The 22,675-nt window shown below is 40.5% G+C and overlaps 2 protein-coding genes across 3 annotated transcripts in view; both read right to left on the bottom strand.

Moving 5' to 3' along the window:
• The window catches only part of atg7 (ATG7 autophagy related 7 homolog (S. cerevisiae)), a 74,115-nt gene extending 72,999 nt beyond the window's left edge, over positions 1 to 1,116 (bottom strand). Inside the window, exon 1 of one of the 2 annotated variants that reach the window (XM_074643629.1) lies at positions 558 to 1,116. The gene's annotated coding sequence lies outside the window, so the exon portion shown is untranslated. The remainder of the gene's footprint in view (positions 1 to 557) is intronic. The other variant, XM_074643639.1, reaches the window with a different exon arrangement.
• A 6,235-nt stretch (positions 1,117 to 7,351) lies between these two features.
• hrh1 (histamine receptor H1) lies at positions 7,352 to 14,011 on the bottom strand. The gene is made up of 2 exons (XM_074643508.1): positions 13,746 to 14,011; positions 7,352 to 10,490 (listed from the first exon to the last, which is right to left on the bottom strand). The coding sequence occupies exon 2, from the start codon at positions 10,275 to 10,277 to the stop codon at positions 8,625 to 8,627; it is 1,653 nt and encodes a 550-aa protein (XP_074499609.1). The 5' UTR covers positions 10,278 to 10,490; positions 13,746 to 14,011; the 3' UTR covers positions 7,352 to 8,624.
• Positions 14,012 to 22,675: the final 8,664 nt, after the last annotated feature.

The raw sequence follows: 22,675 nt of genomic DNA, 5'->3' as shown, positions 1-22,675 counted from the left end.
TTGGTGTGTAAGTGTGATGGGAATTTATTAACTTATTTCTGCATAAATTACTAATCAGTCTGATCTACAATGGATACTATATGTGCACATCCAATACTTACACCACGGTGATGTCAAAATGTTGATAACATTTTGGCAAATGCTGCTGTTGATATGAACAAAACATGCAAACTGAAGCCCTGCCAGTCTTGTGTTATTTGGATTATTTCTTATTTTTTTGGCAAACATGTAGCACCACGACACATAGGGATCTAGTTTAGGACTTTGAAGCTTCACATGTCACTTAATGTGTGTTTAAATTGCATATGATCAGGACTGTTACCCTGGCGACACACTCAGTGACACACAGTGAAAGCAGAAGCTCTGACACATTAAGCTGCCCTAATGGCTTTTACAGTTATCAATACAATGACAACAACAATATCTCCGAGGAAACACATCACAATATCACCACATAACTGTATTTAACACCAGATACATGTGTGGTCACGTTAAACCCCGGATCAGCTGTGAAACTGTGATATAAACTGAGCTTTGAGTTGTAACGTTACACTCACCAGAGATCCTTCACTTCCTGGTCAGGCTGATCATGTGATCACGGGACTTTGTCAACACAGCAATGCACTCTGGGTAAGTAGCCTAGCTGCTACAGGAAGAGTCTCTCTGTTGTTGTTGTTGTTGTCTTTATGGAGCTTTTGTCATCGAGTAAACTACGAAGAACCAGAATAAAAACAAGAAGAAGCTAATGACGAAGCAGGAGAAGACTGTCAACAACCTGTAGGCGCCGTTTCTTTTCATGTCGGACTGATAACAGAGAGTCAGACGGTGTGAGAGCAGCCGGAGTGTCAGTCAGTCTGTGAACGAGCATCCGGACAACCGGTTCTCCAGCAGGGAAGCACGTTATGAGCAGGTTATAAACAGGTTGTGTCACTACCGAGACATGGTGTTGTTTAAACAGGAAGAAGTCCACAGTGTGGGACATGTAGGTAAAGAAGCTAAGAGCTCATTTTCATCAGAATAGTTGCTGGACAAACAGAAACTACTGGGTTAATGAGTTAGCTAGTTAGGGACCGTCTGTAAACTACCCTACTGCTGCTTGCTGCTGCTGCTTGCTTGCTGCTGCTGCTGCTGCTTGCTGCTTGCTTGCTGCTTGCTGCTGCTGCTGCTGCTTGCTGCTGCTGCTGCTGCTTGCTGCTGCTGCTTGCTGCTTGCTGCTTGCTGCTGCTTGCTTGCTTGCTGCTGCTGCTGCTTGCTGCTGCTGCTGCTTGCTGGATAGAAACGGTTCAAGGTCAGAAATGCAAGAGATGAGGACATCAGTGTTAATGATGCCTCTTCTGGGCAATTGGTTTGTTTAAAAAGAATATTTTTATTGCACATTATTGTTGTATACAGTCCACATTGGCGAATAAAAGTTATATTTTTCCATTTTTCTTCCAATAACAGCAGCTGAAAAGATAGATAGATAGATAGATAGATAGTAACTTTATTGATCCCGAGGGAAATTCAAGTTTCCAGCATCACAGTTCCATAGTGCAAAACATGTTAGTAAAAAGGCAGTAAAAAAGTTAGTAGTGCAAAGTACAAAAAAATATACCAGATATAAAAATACAAGGAGATGAAGAAAACTGTTAAAACTGAATATAGTGCAGGGTAACAGCTGTGATACACGACTATTAAAAAAGTGAATATAGTTTAGAAGAGACTGTTAAAAAAGTGAATATAGTTTAGAAGAGACTATTAAAAAAGTGAATATAGTTTAGAAGAGACTATTAAAAAAGTGAATATAGTTTAGAAGAGACTATTAAAAAAGTGAATATAGTGCAGAAGAGACTGTTAAAAATGGATATAGTGCATTATTATCTGTCCTGCAGACCGTCCTCCTTTGACCCGCCCCCCCACCCAGGCTCAGGAAAAAGGATTTCCTGAGTCTGTCGGTGGGGCACTTGGGGAGCAGCAACCTGTCGCTAAACGAGCTCCTCTGTTTGGTGATGACGGCGTGCAGAGGATGGCTGGCGTTGTCCAGTATGGCCAGCAGTCTGTTGAGTGTTCTTTCCTCTGCCACCGTCACCAGAGAGTCGAGCTCCATGCCGACCACAGAGCCGGCCCGCTTGATCAGCTTGTCCAGCCTTGAGGTGTCCCTCTTAGTTGTGCTGCCCACAAGAACATACAATGGGGCGTGGTAGGTAAAAGGCAAAACTCATGTAAGAAAACAAAACAGTGTTTAAAACATACAGATTACAGGATTGATGTGGTCGATCCTTCATCCCACACCGTCATCTTCCCTCAGACCCCTCAACACTGGTACCCCACCTCCTACACCTTATATACTATACCATACCATGCTATACTGCATTTTATACACTGCTATGCTGATGCACTATATTCTATTATATTATTAATGATACTACTTCTAACACATTGCTCCTTATACTATACCTTGTGCCTCATATACTGTGTACCATAGTAGGGCTGACCCGAATGCTTCGAAGCTTCGACCATTGCCATGGTATTCCACCTCTAAATAACCATTCGAATGCTCCGTTTTTAAATAAAAAAATATATTATATATAAGTATGAAATAATAAAGTATAAATCCCAAACTAATAATAGGAACCCACAACATTATTCATTAACTAATAATAATTAATATTGAATATGAGTATTCTCAGACGGATGGCACTGTTTGTTCTGTGTAGAGGTGCGTGTGTGTGTACAGTAGTGTGGCGGTGGCACTGTCTCTTGCACTGAAACAGAGGGGAGTGTACAACAATGAAATATGAATCACTTCAATGAAATCCCCTCAGAGCAGCACCAGCTTCTCATTTAGAGCAATCTGTGCTTGGGTGAGGTTAGACAGGTAGGTCACTATCAACAGGTCATTGATGTTGGAATTGAGCATGTTCTCAAAGTCCTCAGCTGAGATGGTGGGCACCTTGATTACCAAGGCATTCAGGAAGCAGCCCACGCTGTTATGTGCCGCCAGTTTGCCAGACGGCACATCATCAATGTATGCAAGCATGGTGGTCAGCATGTCCTGTACCGTGGCTGCAGAGCCAGCCACCTGGGACAGTAGTAAGGGTGACGGGACAGAAGTAAACGTGTCCTCTGCGAAATGTCCATGCCTATCCTCTCAGTGTCATAGTAGACATACTTGTAAACAAAAGAACATGTCAGCCTGCTGCACCGTGCTGCTCCGTAAAGCTTTGAATACCTTTGAATATTTCACACCAAAGCTGCGAAGCCCAAAAAATGGTACTCGGGACAGCCCTATACTATAGCCTACTGTTCTATATCATACTATTATACTATGTTAATATGTTATACAGATACTGTCTTATACCACAACATACACTATATTATATTTTTATTTTGCTATATTTAGACAACACTAAGTAATATATATTTAATCACAGTATATATTATTCTGGTGTACACTGTTTACGTATATACTAGACTCACCGTTATATCACTTTACCTTGTAACTCGTCACTTTAACTTGTCACTCACCTCGTAACTTTGTCTTTAATTGCTCTTGTATAGTTCTTGTATAGTTTCTACTCTTATACTAGTTGTATATATTGTATTATTTTTACTTCTCTATTTGTCTACTAATTTCTATTTTTGTGCTGCTGCAACACCTGAATTTCCACCTCTGTGCATCAATAAATGATCATCTCATCTTCCTGCAATCTTGAATCTATAAGCTTCTCGAAATGGAGGATCTCACCCAGCTCTACCAGCCACGTCTCAAAAGAAGGCACAGCATCAGACTTCTATAAATGCAAAATACCTTTACGTTTTTAGCCAATACAGAACCAAGATATTTGTTTTATAGGTATAGGGATAAGGGCACAAACAAACTCCAAGGGCTAGGGTTGAAACAATTTGTTTTAGAAATACAGAGGTCATGAAATCTCTAACATATATAATGTTTTCATTATTTCATCCTTACTGTTCAGTTATATTTTCTGTACATTTTATTTCCCAGCATGAATGTCTGAATGCTGTTTCAAAGCCCTCTCCACACTAGAATATATAATTCTGATAGAGAAGTCAAAATAAAAAGTACTCAAATGCAAATATAGTATTAAAGTATTGAGTCTAAAAATACTGAAATCACCTTATAAAATCCCCACCATGTTGAGAAAAAAAACAAATTATCATTGGGATTTTGGCTATGATTTTTTTTAAACAGCCTTTTAAGTCCCAGGATGGGAATTTGTAATGTAACCACTGTTATCACTACAAAAACTATTTGGCTTTTGGGTGCAGCTAGCTTTGAACAACAAAACACTTCAACAATTGCAAATGTTTTTTCATAGACGTCCAAACTAACTTTGCATCTTACAAGCATAGGAATACTTTCTAGTATAAGTAGCAGGTGGAATTATGGACTATTGCTTTGAAATGACAGAATAGTGAATTAATAAATTTGCTTAGAAGTGTATCACTCAGTTTGTTAGTGAACTTATTGAACCTAACCTCGGCTGGGTCATTTTAAGTTCAGTGACACTCTGTGAGCGATATTAACTGGTTGAGTGAAACAGCAACAGATCCGACAGTGAGGTTCATGCAGGCGTTCACTGTGAACTGCTGGTCAAACAAGCTTGATTGTGTTGCTCCTGTTTGAAATGCTGGACTGGATTTAAGTTGCACTCATAAATCGACTACACCAAATCAATTAATTCATTTAATTTCAAAATTGTTTTCCTCAGTAACTAATACTCAATGTTTTTTTTTAGGTTTAAGAAAGGGTCAAATTATTATAGGTAAATTATTGTGGTTAATATAAGGGAGTCTGAAAAGTTCCCGAGGCAGAAAATCCTGTTGGTCAAATCCTCAAAGACATAAATCAAATAAATTGACATAATTTTAATTGAGTTAATGTAATTATTAATATCTGCAGCTAATGCAGCATTTGTCATATGAATTCCAAAAAAATATGTTCTACTTTTTTTGAGCCTCTCATCATACAGTTGATTGTCAGTCTCTGCTTTATACTTACCTTTGTCCTGTTTTAATTTCTCTACATTTCACTGCCAGTAGAATAACTCCTTTTCATTTGATTGAATCGAGATGAATTCTTCAAAACAAACTTGCACAAGTCACGGTGGAAGTCATCAGAATAAAATATGACCCCTTCAGGATGGTTTAAGGAATGGTCTAATGGAGCAGCAGTACAAGGAAGGGCTCGATATATCGAGATATTGTTGTTAATGTGGTGTCAAGGCAGTTAGCTGCAGTCCAATCCTACATATCACATGAAATACATTATTATTCTACAATTAAATATCCTGTGCGAGATCAAGTAACTGTACATATACATTCAGTACACACCTCAGACATTGACCATACAGGGACGTAAAGAGTTCATTTTGAGAAGTCGTGGGAAAATGTTAATAAACGTCCTCTTTACAGTTCACAAGAGTTCAGACAGCCTCAATGTGGCTGATTAATGAGCACCATAGTTTTTGGCAAACATGAAAACTATAATTCACCAACATCCTGCTCATCCTTAAAGAAAGAAGGGAAAATGCAGAGTGGAAAGGACTAAAGGTTCTCTCTAAATCACTGAAGGTGATGAGGTTATCACTCATTGGATCGGAGCTTGGCAGGCTTTCTTTAACAGAAACAATAGTATGAATTATTATTTTGTTTGTTTGGTAAACAACAGTAGAGTATCTATTATGTTTATGAGAATAAACTGTCACTGTGCTTGTAATGTTTTTACCGTTCCCGTAGTTACAACCAGCTCAAGGCTGAAAACACAGAATTGTGCCCACAGAAATAGGATAAGAGTAGAACAGACATTGAACTGTTTGCCGTGGTCATTTGAAGAGGTCAAAAGAAAATGTCGGTTGTTGTTGGTTGTTATAGTGACAACACACGTCAGTGGGGCCATAAAGTGTGTTGCTAAGCCGGCAGCGGAGGTAGTCGCAGAGTCGAAACAACGTCTGTTAAAGGTGGGGTGTGTAGGATTTGGCGGCATCTGGCGGTGAGGCTTCCGATTGCTACCAACTGAAACTTCTCCCATGTGCTACGGTGGCCGATGCGAAAACGCAAATGGCCCTATCTAGAGCCAGCGTTTGGTTTGTCCATTCTGGGCTACTGTAGAAACATGGCGGACTCCGTGAAGAGGACCCGCTCCATATGTCGATATAAACGTCTCATTCTGATGTAACGAAAACACAACAATTCTTATTTTTAGGTGATTATACACTAAAGAAGTAATACTTACACATTGTTCCTTTGAGAGTCATTAGCAAACAACCTATTCTGTCGTTTCGGTATGAGGAATGTGTTGCGTTTCGTATCTATTAGCAGAACTTGGCAGCTTTGGTCTGTGAAAAATCTAAAAAAAACATCTGAAACAGCATTGTTTTTCCTGAATACCAGCCTGACACTGGCTCTACGATGTTGACTGAGATGTACTGTAGAGATGACAGAGTGCAATCACACCTCTTCCAGCTCAGTTCCACCCCCCACTGATTTGTTTGATTTGGCTAAGTAGTGACTCACAACCCGTCTGTGTTCGCTGGACACAGGAAACATTATGCATCTCTTGATCTGGATTCTAGATTTGGTTGGAGTCATGGCAGGTTAACGTATTACAACCCTATTGCAGAAACTATAATTCGCATAATAGAATTTGATGTACATGGGGTTCTGACTTGAGAAACTTTTTGAAAATCCGAACACAACAATTTGACATTATGGGAGTGATAACATGTCAATTGTGGCACCATTTAACTTTGTTTTTCACAACAGGATTACCAAGAATTACTTTTTCTAATGGCAGACAGTTGCGCTGTCATGCTTTGTCTCTAGAGCCTGATGGAAGCACTTTGTGTGCTTTTTCCCAATATTTAATCAATATAAATGCATTACTCAAGGCTCAAATTTACAATTGTTTTTCCACATCATTGTGAAATGATGGTGCTCTTTGGCTAATGACACAATTGGTGTATCAGGTTGTAAAGGGCAGTTTTGTTAATAGAAAAACAAAATCCCTTGACAGAAGGATTTAAGTGGTTGCTGTGCAGACACATCACTGTTTTTGTGTGAAAATGTGTGATTCACACATACAGCCATTGTTTAGCAGGTGCTCGGGTATATACAGTTTTATATTTATACAGTATACAGTATGTGCTACTTGATCTGTTAACAGTTTTTCTTCACATTATGTATTTACTGATAATAGTGAAGGCAAACAGTTAAAAAAAGACCAGAACATTTCTACAAATTATAATTAAGATGGTAATTTTAATGTGTTAAAACACAATGAAATAAGTTAAAGCTTGCACGTTTAAAAACTCTAAGATTAAGGGTGAAATAAACAAACAACTGAGCAGATCCCAAATCAGCCCTCCCTGGAGTAAGAGCTCAGCAGCTACTTGGCAAGATTTGTGTTTTTCCTGGACTGACATTAGAGAGGACAACTAATGTCCCATATCCTGGTTTTATGATGAGAAAACAATGTGACAAACGCATGTTTGTAAAATGTTAGATTTATTGTGTCATGTTACATTTCTCTGGTTCTGTACATTAATAGTGCAAAAAAAGAAAAATAAATAAAAATATTTTTTTTAAAAACACATAAAGACGTAGTTTTGCGCCGCTCTGGACCAGAGCCACACTACATTCATGTTCCTGTTTATATCGAGGGTGAGAGATCAAAATCTTTTCAGTTTAAAGACCTCTGGTCTGAGACACACTATCATTAGCATAACATAGACAAAATAAATAACATTAAAGTCAGACACATTATCCTCAACTGTTGCCATGAGTCGGAATCAGAGCACGGAGGACAGTAAGTTACCGAAATAAGATTTAGAACAAACTGAAATAAGTGACGCTCAAAATACATTTACAGTTTCATCTACACTTAAAAATCTCACCCATGCAAGGGTGTTTAAAGGGACAGTTTAGGTGTTTTGAAGTGGGGTTGTATGAGGTACTTATATATCCATAGTAGGTGTAATACTTACAGTAGATAACGGTCGGCACACCCCCAGCATCGAGAAACAGACAGGAGCACTGTCACTAGAGCAAAGCAATGTAATGCTGTGGACGGGGACGGCAGAAAAATATAATTTAGCCACCAAAAAGAAAGGCTCACCTAAAAAATTAATATACGTTTAAGTGTACGCTATCTAAAATATTTTCCGATGGCAAACTGAACTGAAAGTGAAACTTATCTATACTGTTTTTGTCATTTGAGCCTGCTGGCTTTGGAGAGAGCATAGATAAGTTTCACTTTCAGTTCAGTTCACCGTCGGAAAGGGCTGTCTGACGGCAAGATAAAGTGGTGAAAATATTTTAAATATAGCGTACACTTAAACTGATACCGATTTTTTTAGAAATCTTTCTTTTAGTCCCCCTCCACAGCAGCGTATTGCTTTGCTCCAGTGTTGGTACCCGTGTCTGTTTCTCGATGCTGGGGGCGAACCGAGCGTCATCTACTAGAAGTAATACACCTACTTTGGATAAGTACCTCATACAACCCCACTTCAAAACACCCGAACTATCCCTTTAAGACAATGAATTGATGCAACAGATGTCCCCTCCTTATCTGTGAGTATCAGCAGCATTTATGATTTTGTTCTGCCTCTTCGCTCTGCCCCTCACAAACGAATGTTGAGAATATTTTTGAAGACTCGTTTGAAGTTCCCGTTGCAGAGCGGGTATATAAAAGGGTTGAGGGTGGAGTTGATGTAGCCTAACCATATGGTGAACATGTGAAGGTCATGGTGCACGCACTCTCTGCAGAACGCCATGACCATGAAAGTTATGAAGTACGGTATCCAACACAACAAGAAAGCAGCGATTATGAAGCCCAACTGCTTGGCTGCCTTGTGCTCTTTATGGATCCGCAGGCTTTGGATACGCTGACGTGATTGGTCGATAAACCTCTGCCACGTCTGTCTCAGAGTCATCGCGTTAGCCGGGTCCAATTTGCCGTCTTCGACCCCTTCCTCAGTCCAGGGCAGAGCGTGACTGGGGTCGTAGTCGCTGTAGAGAACAGAGGTGTATCTCTGCACGTCTGAAACCTGACCGATGTCACAGACGCCGCTCACTGACTTTGGCACCGTGACGTGACATTCATTTAAAGACGCTTGAAGTTTGTTCTGATTGTTCCCCTCGGAGCATATTACGTCCTGCGGCACCGACGGTCGACTCAGGGGAATCTCAATGTCTGGCTGCTTCTCCTCAGGAGACAACGAGCACCTTTTGACCTTTTTTGCCATTCTGAGTCGTTTTGTTGTCATGGCGAGCAATGACGTCTGCTGGCACTTTACACCAATTTTCCTGTGAGATCTGGATGAGGCGGTTTTAGATTTATAGGGATCCTCGAGGGAATATCGCTGATCTAGAGTGTTCTGGTCTAACAAGCGTTGTTTTTTCGAGAGTTTCATTGGAACGCCACATTCCCTCTTGGGTGATTTGGAGTCATTTTTCACCGACGTTTGGGCATTTTGTCCGTTCTCATTTTCCCCAAACGAGTCGGTCGGATGAATGATCCTCTCCCTCTCCCTGAGATGTTGCCTCACTGCCAAGTAGATGTGCGTGTAAAACCAGAGCATCAAAATTGAGGGTACGTAGAAGTTGAAGACGGCCGTAATGACCTTGAACCACGTGACAAAGCGGAAATCCGTGTCACACTTGTTCTCCTCCTCAGGTTTAAGGTCCACATGAGTGAAAGACCTCCATCCTAAAATTGGAATAATCCACATCATCGACAGCAGCCAGGCTCCAGAAATCATCACGCTGGCTTTTCCCCGTGTTCGATATTTCAGGTACTTGAGCGGCTGTCTGACGGAGCGGTACCGATCCAAACACAGGATAAACAAGCTGAAAATGGAGGCTGTGCTCGCAACGTAGTCCATAATAAGCCAAAACTGGCAGACGGCCCGTCCCAGCTTCCATTCGTCCTCCAACAAATACACCAGGTTCAGAGGCATGACCGTGGTCCCCACGATCAGATCCGCCACAGACAGGCTGACGATGTAGAGGTTCCCGACGGTGTGGAGGCTCTTCTCTCTCTTCACGGCGTAGAGGACGAGCAAGTTCATCATGATGGTGAGGAGAGAGAGAAATCCCAGGCAGACCCCCAGCAGGGCGTTGTGGAAGCGGCCATGGAGGGTCAGTGTGTGATTGCTCCGCAGTGAGTCAGCGTCGAGGAGGCCACTCCAGCTGTTGTTGCTGTTATTGTTGACGTAGTTGCTGGTGTTGAGGTGAAAAGGGTCTGTGGAAGGTGACAGACCAGGTTCCATCATGGTAGGTGCGATGGTCACCTCTAGGTCCAGTCATATCATGGACGGTGTGTCTTAAACAGCTAAAACATGTATGGAGCAGTAGGTTTTAATGAGGTGTATTTACTCAGTTTGGATCCAACACCAGTGCACCTTGATGTTAAAAAGGTAATCCTTTAGATACTGGAAAAGGTGTTGTCTTGATATGTAGTCCATTTGCTTTATATATCCAAACACCTGGAAAACATAAAGGACAAAAAAAAAACATTAATATTTGTCACAGTTTTTGTGTTTCACTTATTGTTACTTCACTTTAATGTCTGACCTTCACTGTGCAGAATGATGTAGGTGCAGAGTTTGACACTAGAAGACTGTTTTCACATTCATCTGCTGACGGAGGAAAGTTTCTCTGTTCTCACCTTAAATCTGAGTTTAACGGTCCAGTGTGTAACATTTCAGGGGATCTATTAGCAGAAATGGAATATAAAATTCATAACTATGTTTTCATTAGTGTATAATCACCTTAAACTAAGAATCGTTGTGTTTGCGTTAGCTTAGAATGAGCCCTTCATATCTACATAGGAAGCGGGTCCTCTTCATGGAGTCCGCCATGTTTCTACAGTAGAACAGACAAACCAAACACTGATTCTAGAGAGAGCTTTTCGTGTTTTTACGTTAGCTGCCGGTCACCATAGTTCTCCAACACACTTGTGAAACTGCAGTAACATAGAGTGCAAAACTGTGTGTTCCGCTAGCCACCGTCTGACTTCCGTTGCTCCTAAAGTAGTATTATTATGGTAAGGATGGCCTCTGAGCAAGGTGAACGGCGTTACCACGGTTTTACACTCAGCGGCTCACGTTACCACAAATCTTGGAAAAGGAGGAGTGAGCGGAGGGGTACTCAGTTGGTTGCAATCTACAACCACACCACTAGATGCCACCAAAGCCTACACACTGTACCTTTAAGCATAAACCTGCTAAATTCAATATCGAGAGCATTAATAAAGCAGCAAACAACTATTTGCTATGTAAAGATATAGTAGAGTAATGTCTACCTGAGCAGTGTTTACATAGCCGGGTTGGCCACGCCATGTTCATGCATGTGAGCATGTACCTCTGGCCAGCTCACGGCCGCTGCTCTGCACTGCTCTCATACAGCGGTTACAGCTGATAATGCCGCCCCTACTGACGCCGGCGTTGCGGAAGTGTAGCAACCACCCTTGTATCACCTCAGGTTAACACTGTTAGCACTGTTAACACCCTTAGCTGCGAGCTGCTGGCTTGCTCCCAATCCCGTATTTAGCACCTTTTAGACAGGCTAGTGAGCATGATTTTGTGACATATTTACTAGTTTGGAGGCCAATTATGGTCCAATATTCAACTCACACAAGTGTGACGTGGAAACAGGAAGCCTCCAGTGGAGAAAAGATACTTAAATACAACTCGACACTTACTGTAATCTTTTCACTTTTGGGGTTTTCGATGTACAACATGGCTAAAATCTCTCTGGTCTTTCTCTTTCGCTGTCCAGCTGGCTTTCTTTAACACTCACACAAAGGGGGGAGGGTGGCCAATCTCTTCAATGACAGCAGTAGAAAAAGTGATTGGAGGAAAGGAGGCAATAAATGTAAATAATAAATGTTTTAGGATTTATAAAACCTGCACCATGTTTGATTCAACATGTTTAAATCTGCAAAGCACAGAAAGACATCTCATATTAAAACATATCAATATACTGCTGGAAAATCTGATCACTTATCTAGACAGTTTGAGGTATTGATTTTTTAAAAGAGTAGACTGAAATAAACCCGTTGCCATGGAGGCAGGTGGAAGTTTCTTTATATTTCTTATGTGGACTTGTCTTTCTGTGATAAACCTGTGAATTCAAATACGTCATTTGGCCTTTTCAGGATCCTCTGATTCACACCTAAACATAAAACATTATTTGTCCAACAAAAGAGAATCAGCATGCGTGTTATTTTGCCAATAAGATCATCACATCCCACTCATATTGAATCATTCCTCACAAAAAATACGGAAAGAAACTCATGTCTGTGTAAAGCCAACCTGCTAAATGAATAAATAAATGAATAAAACAATAAAAACTTTAAGAATGTGGACGTGAGGTTTGGTGTGTCCTCAATAAGAAAACATACTTATATGTAAAACAAAATCTAAATCATAATAATTCAAGAGGGAGGAAGGAAACATGTTGCTTATTGACTAAGCAGAAACATCGGTTTTCAAACCCATCCATCTATTTTCTTCCCTATTTATCTAACGGATATGACTACATAATTTTTTTGTCTGTATCTCTGTATTTCTGTGCCTGCATGCTTACTCACAGATGACACACTCATGAGGAGGAAAAAGAAAAAAAAAACTCACACTTAGTGTTTAGTGCTCACACCAGCTGAGAGGTTTTTTAGGAGAGCATCCTCACAAAATCACTCATTATAACTGGTTTTGATGTCTTTCTTTAATATTAAAATGGAGCAACATTAGTAGAATAAAGATGTCTTTGCTCACATCAGTTTACATCTCGTTGCCTCCACCAATTCAATAAATAAATAACTAAGCAGAGAGAAGTATTGGAAGCAGTTAATAAACTATGGCACTATCCTGTGGATGCTGTATGATGGATGTAATATATATATATAAAATGAGATGGAGATACTGACAGGAGCTTGATCCAACAGTCAAAGCTTCAAATTGGTGATAAGGTCAGTTTTATGCCACATTTGAAACCAATTCAGACTCACATTGTACATCTATATGCTTCATATTTGAGCCTCACATAGGCTAAAAAAATAATAATTGAAGCCTCTCAATTAATAATTAACTTCATAGATGATGTATCATAAATCTCTTTGGCTTTGAATCTGAGCTGAAATGTGTGACTGTAAACATTTTGTCCATATCCTCTGTGTTTATACGATAACTGCCTCCGCAACACAAATATTTAGGAACCATATTACTCACCGAATTCGCAAAGAATAACAAGATAAAAAAAAGGGATGAATGTCAGAGAAAATAAGCCCACAACTGGTGCATATTTGCGCAGCTCACTCTCACTTCTTATCGCACTAGAAAAGGACAGGAAGATTTATCCAACGCGTAATTGTTCAATACGATTATCTTATAATGACCACTGCCTGTCTGTCTGATGTCATTAGAAAAGAGCCGGGACACAGATTAATGTGTTGTTGAGACCTGATGGAGCCTATCTATCTATCCAAATGAATAATGTCTCTCTTGTGTGAAATACTACATACAGGTCGGTGCGCACAGAGAGAGACACCTGTTGAGCGTCTGCGCGCAAAACTTTTAAGGCTTTTTCAGTGCAAAACACACAAACACATGAATGTTTTATAATAGTCTCATAATGAATTGGCTTTTGCCATTAAAAAAAAAGTTGGATCAGTTCACAAATGTAAGTTAATGCAGCCTGTATGTGTCTGTCCAGTAAGTGGAGACAGTTTATAGACTTACCAATAATAATAATAATGGATTTCCAGGAAAGTCCGTTTAATTCCAGCTTGTATTCCGGATGAAAATCAGAAAACGAGTGAAGGACAGAGGTTGGATTTACAAAGAAAAAGCCTCTCTCTCTCTCTCTCTCTCTGTGTCTCTCTCTCTCTCTCTCTCTCTCTCTCTCTTTCTCTGTGTGTCTCTCTCTCTTTCTCTGTGTGTGTCTCTCTCTCTCTCTCTCTCTGTCTCTCTCTCTCTCTCTCTGTGTGTGTGTCTCTCTCTCTCTCTCTCTCCAGACTTTACATGATATCTAGTTTAATTGCAGCCATAAAAATTACCTTGTCACTGGAATGGGTTTTCACCTGATGGAGTGGCGCATTATGATTGGTGTGTTCTGTTGCAGACTTTGAGCAGGAGGGGGATGTAACTTCCTCCATGTCATGAACCCAGTGTTATCTACACATTACTGTAATGGAAAAAAATGCTATTCATCACACATCCTTAAATACTAAAACATCTGTATTTAATCTTTTCACTTTTATTTACCGCTGAGCCATTTTATGGAAATCCTGCATCAGAGAGAGAGAGGTGAAGGTGGGAGCTGTTTGGATTATTAGCAGGGGCAAATAAGGACACTGCTGTTATAGTGTCATCAAGTCCACACTCTGCAAGCATCATGTTAAAGCATATCAATTTGGGTTGCTGACTGGGTTTTGAGCAATCTCTCCAGCTATATGGCTCACCAGGGCAGCATGTCCACCCACGCCGAGTGTGTCTCACTGTCTCCACTGAGGATTTACGTACATAAGCATGACTAGTTTGTCTTGGGTGCATGCCACCAGTCTGTTTAGAACTTAAGTCATAGCTCATCTAAAAAAAGAAGATATTTTGTGAGGTGTGAATCAGATGTGTTCCCTTGAGAAGGATCCAAGGAAGTAGCCAAATAGAAATGGACATTTAATGTGTCAAAGTAGTAGTGTTAAAGGGAAAGTGAAAGTTTGGGTATGGTTGTAAATGCTACAACATTTTTATTGCTGCTTGTTTTTGTGTATATTCAATTTCATGCCTCTCACCACAGGGTTTTGATTACAATCTCATATTAAGAAGCTATATTTCATGATTGTTAATTACATTGAATTGAAACACCTGTTTATGCAAAATCTATTATGAACAGCTTGAAATACTTCGTACCGCAGCTTTCAAGAAATGTAAAGTCTCAGGTTGGTCCTGAAACAATACAAATGCACTCATCTACAAAGAAGACTAATAATGCCAAGTATCAGCTGTTACTTTCACAGTCAACATGGATGATGTTGCAGATGAACAGTTGACCAATCAGAGGATGTTTTGTCTGAACTGATGATATTTGACGACTATAAATTCAGATTTTTCTGTTGGAACAATGTGCACTCTCGAAAGGCACTGGCTTTCACACTGGGGAGAGCTTTCTGACAAAAAATCAAGCATGTTCGATAACATTTAGCACATCTCACAGTAGTGGGGTGATGTGGCTCCTATGATGCTGCTAATGTGCTGATTCTGAGAATTAGTCTGATCATAACGGGTAACATCCAATGTCATGTTTCTTCCAGCTGGGTGTGTGAACTATGATATGATTTGTTGGTTTGTATGCAAGCAAGCAACAGCTCAAGAAAATACAGACATTGGGAAATAAAAACGTTGGCCTAATGGTGGTGTGATAAGAAAGGTCACAGAGACACTAAAGTCAATAGATTTTACCCTCTTGGGAGGGAGTGTGTTTTCTGGATTTTATGCCACTCTGGTCATAGTTAATATCTGAACAAACCTCCTCTATTTGACAGAGCCTGAGGTTCATACCCAGGTCATTATAATAGAACATTAATTTGCCCCATTGTTTCATACATAGCAATTCTTCATTAATTTTGTAAAGATTTACTTAAAATACATTTATCTATAGGAGCATTATTAGAATAACCGGCAGTGGCTCAGTTTGTGTGGACTTGGTTTGGAAACCGTGGCCGGTTCAAGTCCAGCACCTACCAGTAGGTATGGAGTGTGGATTGGTAGCTGGAGAGGTGCCAGTTCACCTCTTGGGCAGTTGCTGAGGTGCCCTTGAGCAAGGCACCAAATCCATAACTGCTCGTGTGGGTCCTGTGTGTGCATGCATGTATTTTGGGCCTATGTGTGTGTGTAAAACAACAATGAGTGAGTGAAAACATTTAATTTCCCCCATGGAGATTAATAAAATGTGTCTTCTTCTTCTGTGTAATAGAAGACTCTTCTTCTTCTTCTTCTTCTTCTTCTTCTTCTTCTTCTTCTTCTTCTTCTTCTTCTTCTTCTTCTTCTTCTTCTTCTTCTTCTTCTTCTTCTTCTTCTTCTTCTTCTTCTTCTTCTTCTTCTTATTTTACACACCTACAGTAGATGCCTTCATAATCATTAAAATTTTAGGAAAATGTAGATGCCATAGCCAAATTTTCTTTCAGGTTTTTGAAACATGCAAAAAAAACATAAAGTAGTATATGCAAAGCAAATACCATCTTATCTTTGTTGTATATAGAGTATTATCTCTGTTTTATATATCGTAATGTTATATACAGTATATTGTATTTATATTTATATTTCAAGCACAGGAGGCAAACAACCATTTCACTGCAATATAAAGATATGTTGAATATGAGATAAATAAAAATCTTGAAACCAAATAATGCAGAGCGGGAAGCTGAAGGCAGCTGTGGTTTGTCATAATTCTGTCTTAAGAGACTTAATTTTCCATTATCTTGAGATAACAATCACACCACCATTTTAAACATCATATAAAATGAGAATATTTGAGCACACTGAGCATCATAATTGAATGAAGATATAAAGATAAATCAATTAGAAATACAGTATAGCCTACATACAGTATAAATGTTGTCTAATTATTCACATGAGCTGATTGGTCCAGCTACTGTATGAAAGAATCTTTATATCCCGGTGACAATATAAATGATGATATTAATGTTTTGTTGTTCTTGTAAGTACAGTGAAAATGTCTCTCACTCATTTAAAGTGTAACTTAAAGCTGTTTCACACAAAGCACGTTTTTCGTCCAAAATATTCGCATGGAAATTTATAAAAACTGATTTTGTGGGTTCATATTAATGATGGCAAACTCCTGCGGAACATTCATGCGGGAGAAGAAATATTTGGACAGACCTCGATTTCAGCAGATATCTGCCTTCATATATGTTTGACTAATGAAATCCTTTAATCCAACTGAACACAGTCATTTTGCATAATAATTAGCCACCATGTGCTCCTGTTTGCTGCATGGAGGATGTGTATTTTCGGAGAAATGGGCCTTTGAAAAATGTGCGTTTGTTTTCGAGGTACCGGACTGTCTGACAAATGGGCTTTTTTTTCGGTCCAATGGGATATTTTTCGGACTATTGGTGTTTCGGAGTAGCAATGGGCCGTACCTTTCTCAACACCAAGGCCTATAGAAAGGAGGCTGGGTCACGCGTCATATCTTTGGAGGTAAAAACACATGCGCAGTAAAATCCGGTCTGCTCTCGCCGAAATTGAGCCAATCGCAACGCACGGCCGCAGCTTCAGTTACACTGCGCATGTGTTATACCCCATACCCCAAGAGCCATGTCCGCCTGTGACCCAGCCTCCTTTCCATAGGCCTTGCTCAACACCTTGTAATGTACGACAAACACTACCACCTCAACAACTAAATAGAGGACAATATATGGCTTGAGATCGCCCAGCAGCTGGGATACGATAAAGATGATAATGTAGCTGATATGCACTTGCTAATGTTATATGTTGGTATGTTGGCTAGCTACAACAGCTAGCATTAGCATCAAAGTTTGGGTCCAATTAGCTTATTTATTGTATAGTTAATGTTAGCCCCTTAGACATTCTCTGTCTGGATAGGTTTAATCAATTTATTAAATTTTTAATTTTAATTTTAAATAAAATTGATTGAACTTTTGTGGTAGATAACGGCCAGGAAGTTATATAATGCTAACAGGAAGTTAACATGTGTGCATTAATAAACTGATTGATGCATGTAATACAGCTCTATCTATTTAGCAGTTTTGTTAACTATTTTGTTAAAAGACGTATGAACCACAAGGCTATATTACACTCTATGTTACACAGCTAGAATGCTACCAATGATAGCTAAATATGCCTTCAAACTTTTTCTCTTAGAAAAAAAATTTAACGTTTTAAATGTGACTCCTCTAACGTTAGACTGGACGGTGAAAAACAGACAGTAACTCATAGATATAAAACCCTGTTTTCCCCCATGTCTGCGATGGTATTTCTATCCATCCATAAAGAGATGCATTTCCTCTTGTTGGCCACTAGAGGGCGTATTCCGTATACTATACCGTTTCACAGACACAAAACAAAAACCTGCGGAAATGGGGCGTTTCAGTAAAGTCTTTTATAGTATGTAACTTTAATCCGTCTCATAATGCTGTCACAATTAAAAATTTCCACACTCGACTTTAATCAAATTTTGCAAACTGTTATTTGTTATGTTAGGCGAACATGCAGTAACAAGAATTTTCCAAATGAACAATTAGCACAACTTGTGATATTTTTTTGTTTTACCACTTATAGGCCATACGACGACACCAGATCCAGTATCATTGGCTGAAGAAGACTGTGATATGAGGTTGAAAGCAAAGTAAGTGAACATATGAGCCTACAATATTTTGTTACTCATACTATTCTCAAAGGTAAAGAATGAATTTATGTGCTCAGTTTATTAGTTTTACCTATGATTTCTGGTATGTAATGTGGTCATGTTTTGATTGCTTGTGCCGATTGTCTGCTCAACATTGTTTTGTATTAACTGCTTGCATTGTACATGTCCTAATTTGCATGTTGCTTGCCTTACTCCTGTGAGCTTTTTATCCCGTCCAACATGTTTTCGGCTGCTTTCTCCTGCTCTAATTTTACATGTAGGGTGTTGTTGTTTTAATTGCAAATTTACCCTCTGACCTTTTGGCTAAGGCTGGCTCATTTACAGCATATACTCTATACTTATATGTGTATATACAGTATGAAAAAAATAAAATTCTCCCTCTCACCCTTGTGGGGTGGTATCTGTGTCTTCCTCAAGCTCGGGTCCTCTACCAAAGGCCTGGGAGTTTGAGGTTTCTGCGCAGTATCTTAGCTGTTCCTAGGACTGTGCTCTTCTGGACTGAGGCTTCAGATATCGTTCCTGGAATCTGCTGGAGCCACTCTCCCAGTTTGGGGGTCACAGCCCAGAGTGCTTCTACTACCATGGGGACCACGTTGGCTTTGACCTTCCACATTTGTTCCAGCTGTTCTTTCAACCCTTGATACTTTTCAACCTTTTCATGTTCCTTCTTCCTGATGTTGCTGTCAGCTGGTATCACCACATCTATCACCACTGCCCTCTTTTGCTGTTTGTCACCCACCACTATGTCCGGTTGGTTAGCCAGCAGCTGCTTGTCAATCTGGAATCTGAAGTCCTACAGGACCTTAGCCCTGTTGTTCTCAACCACCTTCGGTGGTATGTCCCATTGGGATTTGGGTACTTCTAGTCCATACTGGGTACAGATGTTCCTGTACACTATCCCAGCCACTTGGTTGTGCCTCCCATGTACGCTGATCCAGCTTGCATCTTACACCCTGCTACTATGTGCTGGACCGTCTCAGGGGCATCTTTGCACAGCCTGCACCTTGGTTCTGATCTACTTTGGTAGATCCTGGCCTCTATGGCCCTTGTGCTTAGAGCCTGTTGTTGTGCTGCCATGATTAGTGCTTCTGTGCTGTCTGTCAGTCCAGCATTTTCCAGCCATTGGTAGGTCTTCTTGATATCAGCCACTTCTTCTATCTGACGGTGGTACATGCCATGTAGGGGCTTGTCCTTCCATGTTGTCTGCTCCTCTTCCTCTTCACTATCATCAGGTTTCTGCTGTCTGAGGTATTCACTTAGCAGCTCATCATCTGGGGCCATCTTCTTGACATACTCCTGGATTTTCGATGTTTTATCCTGGACAGTGGCTCTGACGCTCGCTAGTCCTCGGCCTCCCTCTTTCTGCTTAGTGTATAGCCTTAGGGTGCTGGACTTGGGGTGAAACCCTCCATGCATGATAAGGAGCTTTTTTTGTCTTGATATCTATGCCTTCTATCTCCTCCTTTGACCAGTTTATGATCCCAGCTGGGTATCTGATGACTGGCAGTGCTTAGATATTGATGGCTTGGACCTTGTTCTTGCCATTCAGCTGACTTCTCAGGACTGGTGGTTGACTTCCTTGCGGCCTCCTCATGGTTTCCATTAGCCTGTGGGATCCCAAGGTACTTGTAGCTGTCCTGGATGTCTCCTATGTTGCCCTCTGGTAGTTCAACCCCTTCAGTTCTGATCCTCTTGCCTCTCTTTGATACCATCCGACCACATTTGTCCAATCCAAATGACATATATGTCATTGCTGTAGATCCTGGTGGTGTGGATCAGTGAGTCGATTTCTCGCTCATTCTTGGCGTACAGCTTAATGTCATCCATGTAGAGGAGGTGGCTGATTGTTACCCCGCTTCGGAATCGGTATCCGTAGCCACTCTTTGTGATGGACAGAGCATCTCCTTGGTATATGCTGCACTTGATGTTAACTTGGGCAATCGGCTTTGAGTTGGCCTCTAGGGTCGTCTTCCACAGTCCCATTGAGTTCTTGATGAAGGTTCTTAGTGTTCTGTTGATGTGTGTATATGTGTGTATATATATATATATATATATATATATATAAACACAGGTGTGAAAAGTGTGTGGGCATGTACAGGCTGCTGCGCTTCGTTGACTTCTCCGTCCTCGCTCTCCAGCGTGTTTTGATGCACCTGTGATACAAATTAACCCTTCATGAGTCTAAAGTTTGGTGATCATAGCAAAACGACGTCACTCTGCCCAACTTCAACCTGAGAAGAGATCAAAATTATTCAGAATAACACCTTTTCTACATACAGACTGTGCTGTGAAAGCACAACAGTACAACAGCACAACAGCGGCCACTGTGAGTCCTCTATTACAGAGGCTCTGGGTAACTGTTACGTTCATAAAATGTGACGTGTGAATCGGTTCATTCCACAGCTGCTGTAGACGGCTGCATTGATTACGTAAAAGGGAAACGTAGCTGTCGTACGACTGAAAATCACAGTTGACAGATTTCTGGTGAAGACACGGTCTAGTAGAAAACAGGACCTTGCCAGGTATATTTTGTTGTCACACCTGCTCCTGTTCAAGCAGGAGAGTCGTAAACAATGAATTCTTGACGTTTATGTCAGTCGCAGCAAAACACTGGATGCACTAACAAAATTATTTTTGGATTACTGGGGAAAATGGATAAAGTGTACTACCACCCCAGCTCTCCCCTGTACAGGAAAAGCTGCGGGTGAAGAGGTGATGAAAAGAAAGAGAGGAAGGAAGGAAGGGAGGGAGGGAGGGGAGAGTGAGAGGGAGAAATGAAGGATGAGATGAAAAGGGGAAGGAAGGTTTGAAGAAAGGGAGCAGGAGTTTGAGTGTGTGTGTATTGAGGAGAGGATAAGACGAGGAGGAAATGGTAACCTAAATCAAAAGATTTGTCTAGAAAGGAACAGAAGGTGGTGACAGAAGTGTCCTTATGACCACAAGATCTCCAGATATCGAACTCCTGCATCCCTTTGGGAAAATCCCCTTTTCAACAAACACCATCAAGGTAGTCGAGTGGAGCTGCTCTGTGGCCCAAAACTGGAGTATTCATGAAAACAGGAAGCCAGCCATTGTTTACAAACAGCCTGAATTCTCCTCTGGATAAAAATGAGTGATTCCTATGAGGAGAAGGACAACAGCAGGGTAGCTGTGGGATAAATGAGCAGCCAGAGATTTTATATGCGTTAATCCACATTTATATTCCATAATTCATACAATAATGTGTGTAAAATGAAGTCACCATGATCCAAACCATACATAAATGAAGATTTAAACTGATTTAGACTGTGCAGCAGTAGTGACAAGGTTTTCTATTTCTGCTCCACAGCTGTGTGTGAGTAATCTGATTTCTTTCGTGGGTGTGTGTGTGTGTGTGCGCACCTGTTTGTGGTGCCAGACCGTGCATGCACAGTGCACATGGATGTGAGAATGTGTGTTTGTGTGAATGAGTGCGTCACAGGTCTTCCTAATTCCATTAAGGTCAATCTGTAGCCCGTAATTACAGAGTTTAAGGAAAGAAACAGGCCAGTTACCGTGCATTGTTTAGTGGGGTGATTATATCTTTTAAATTACGCCAGATGCTTCTAATGGAAGTCAATCGCTGGTCACAGACATCACGTTTACCATTATTATGATTTGCCCAAACTGAACATCTATGTCCCTCTTAGGCCACAGTTATGGGATTTGATCATAAACATTTATTGTGAACATCAACATGCACAACAAAAAGCAATATCCTATTTCTCCTTTGTGGCTCCTTTCCATAGCAATGCTGGAAACGCCATGCAACCATGTCTGTGTTTTGTAGGCCAACAGTGACATCTGCTGGTCAGGTCTGTACCTGCTGAAATAATCCATAAAATGGCCTGGCAATGTAGCAATCATCTTGTGTGTGGCAATATGTGGGGGGATTAAAACAAATCAAAGCTCCCTTTAGTAGCTGAAATCAGCATAACCTTCAGTAAAGCCTTTGTAAACTCAAGACCAGTCATATAATCTCCGCTATTAATCGCACTCGCCAGTAGATCAGTGTCTCCGAAAATAATAAGAGGAGAAAATCTCTGGCTAATCCCCTTCACATGTGGGATTTAGTCTCCTGTTGGCGATGGGAGTTGACTTTGTAACCCTTTGTTCAGCCTCTGTAAACAAACCCATCAAATGTCAACGCTCTACGGTGAACATAACAGTAGTGAAGTAGACTATAGGACATCCTCTTCATTTTACAATATATACTGCATAAGGAGGAGTTGACCTTCATTTC

This window comes from Sebastes fasciatus, chromosome 1, assembly GCF_043250625.1.
Source record: "Sebastes fasciatus isolate fSebFas1 chromosome 1, fSebFas1.pri, whole genome shotgun sequence".
NCBI classification, from domain to species: Eukaryota; Metazoa; Chordata; class Actinopteri; order Perciformes; family Sebastidae; genus Sebastes; species Sebastes fasciatus.
Note: the sequence above shows the minus strand (reverse complement) of the source record. Positions and strands in the feature narration are given on the sequence as shown.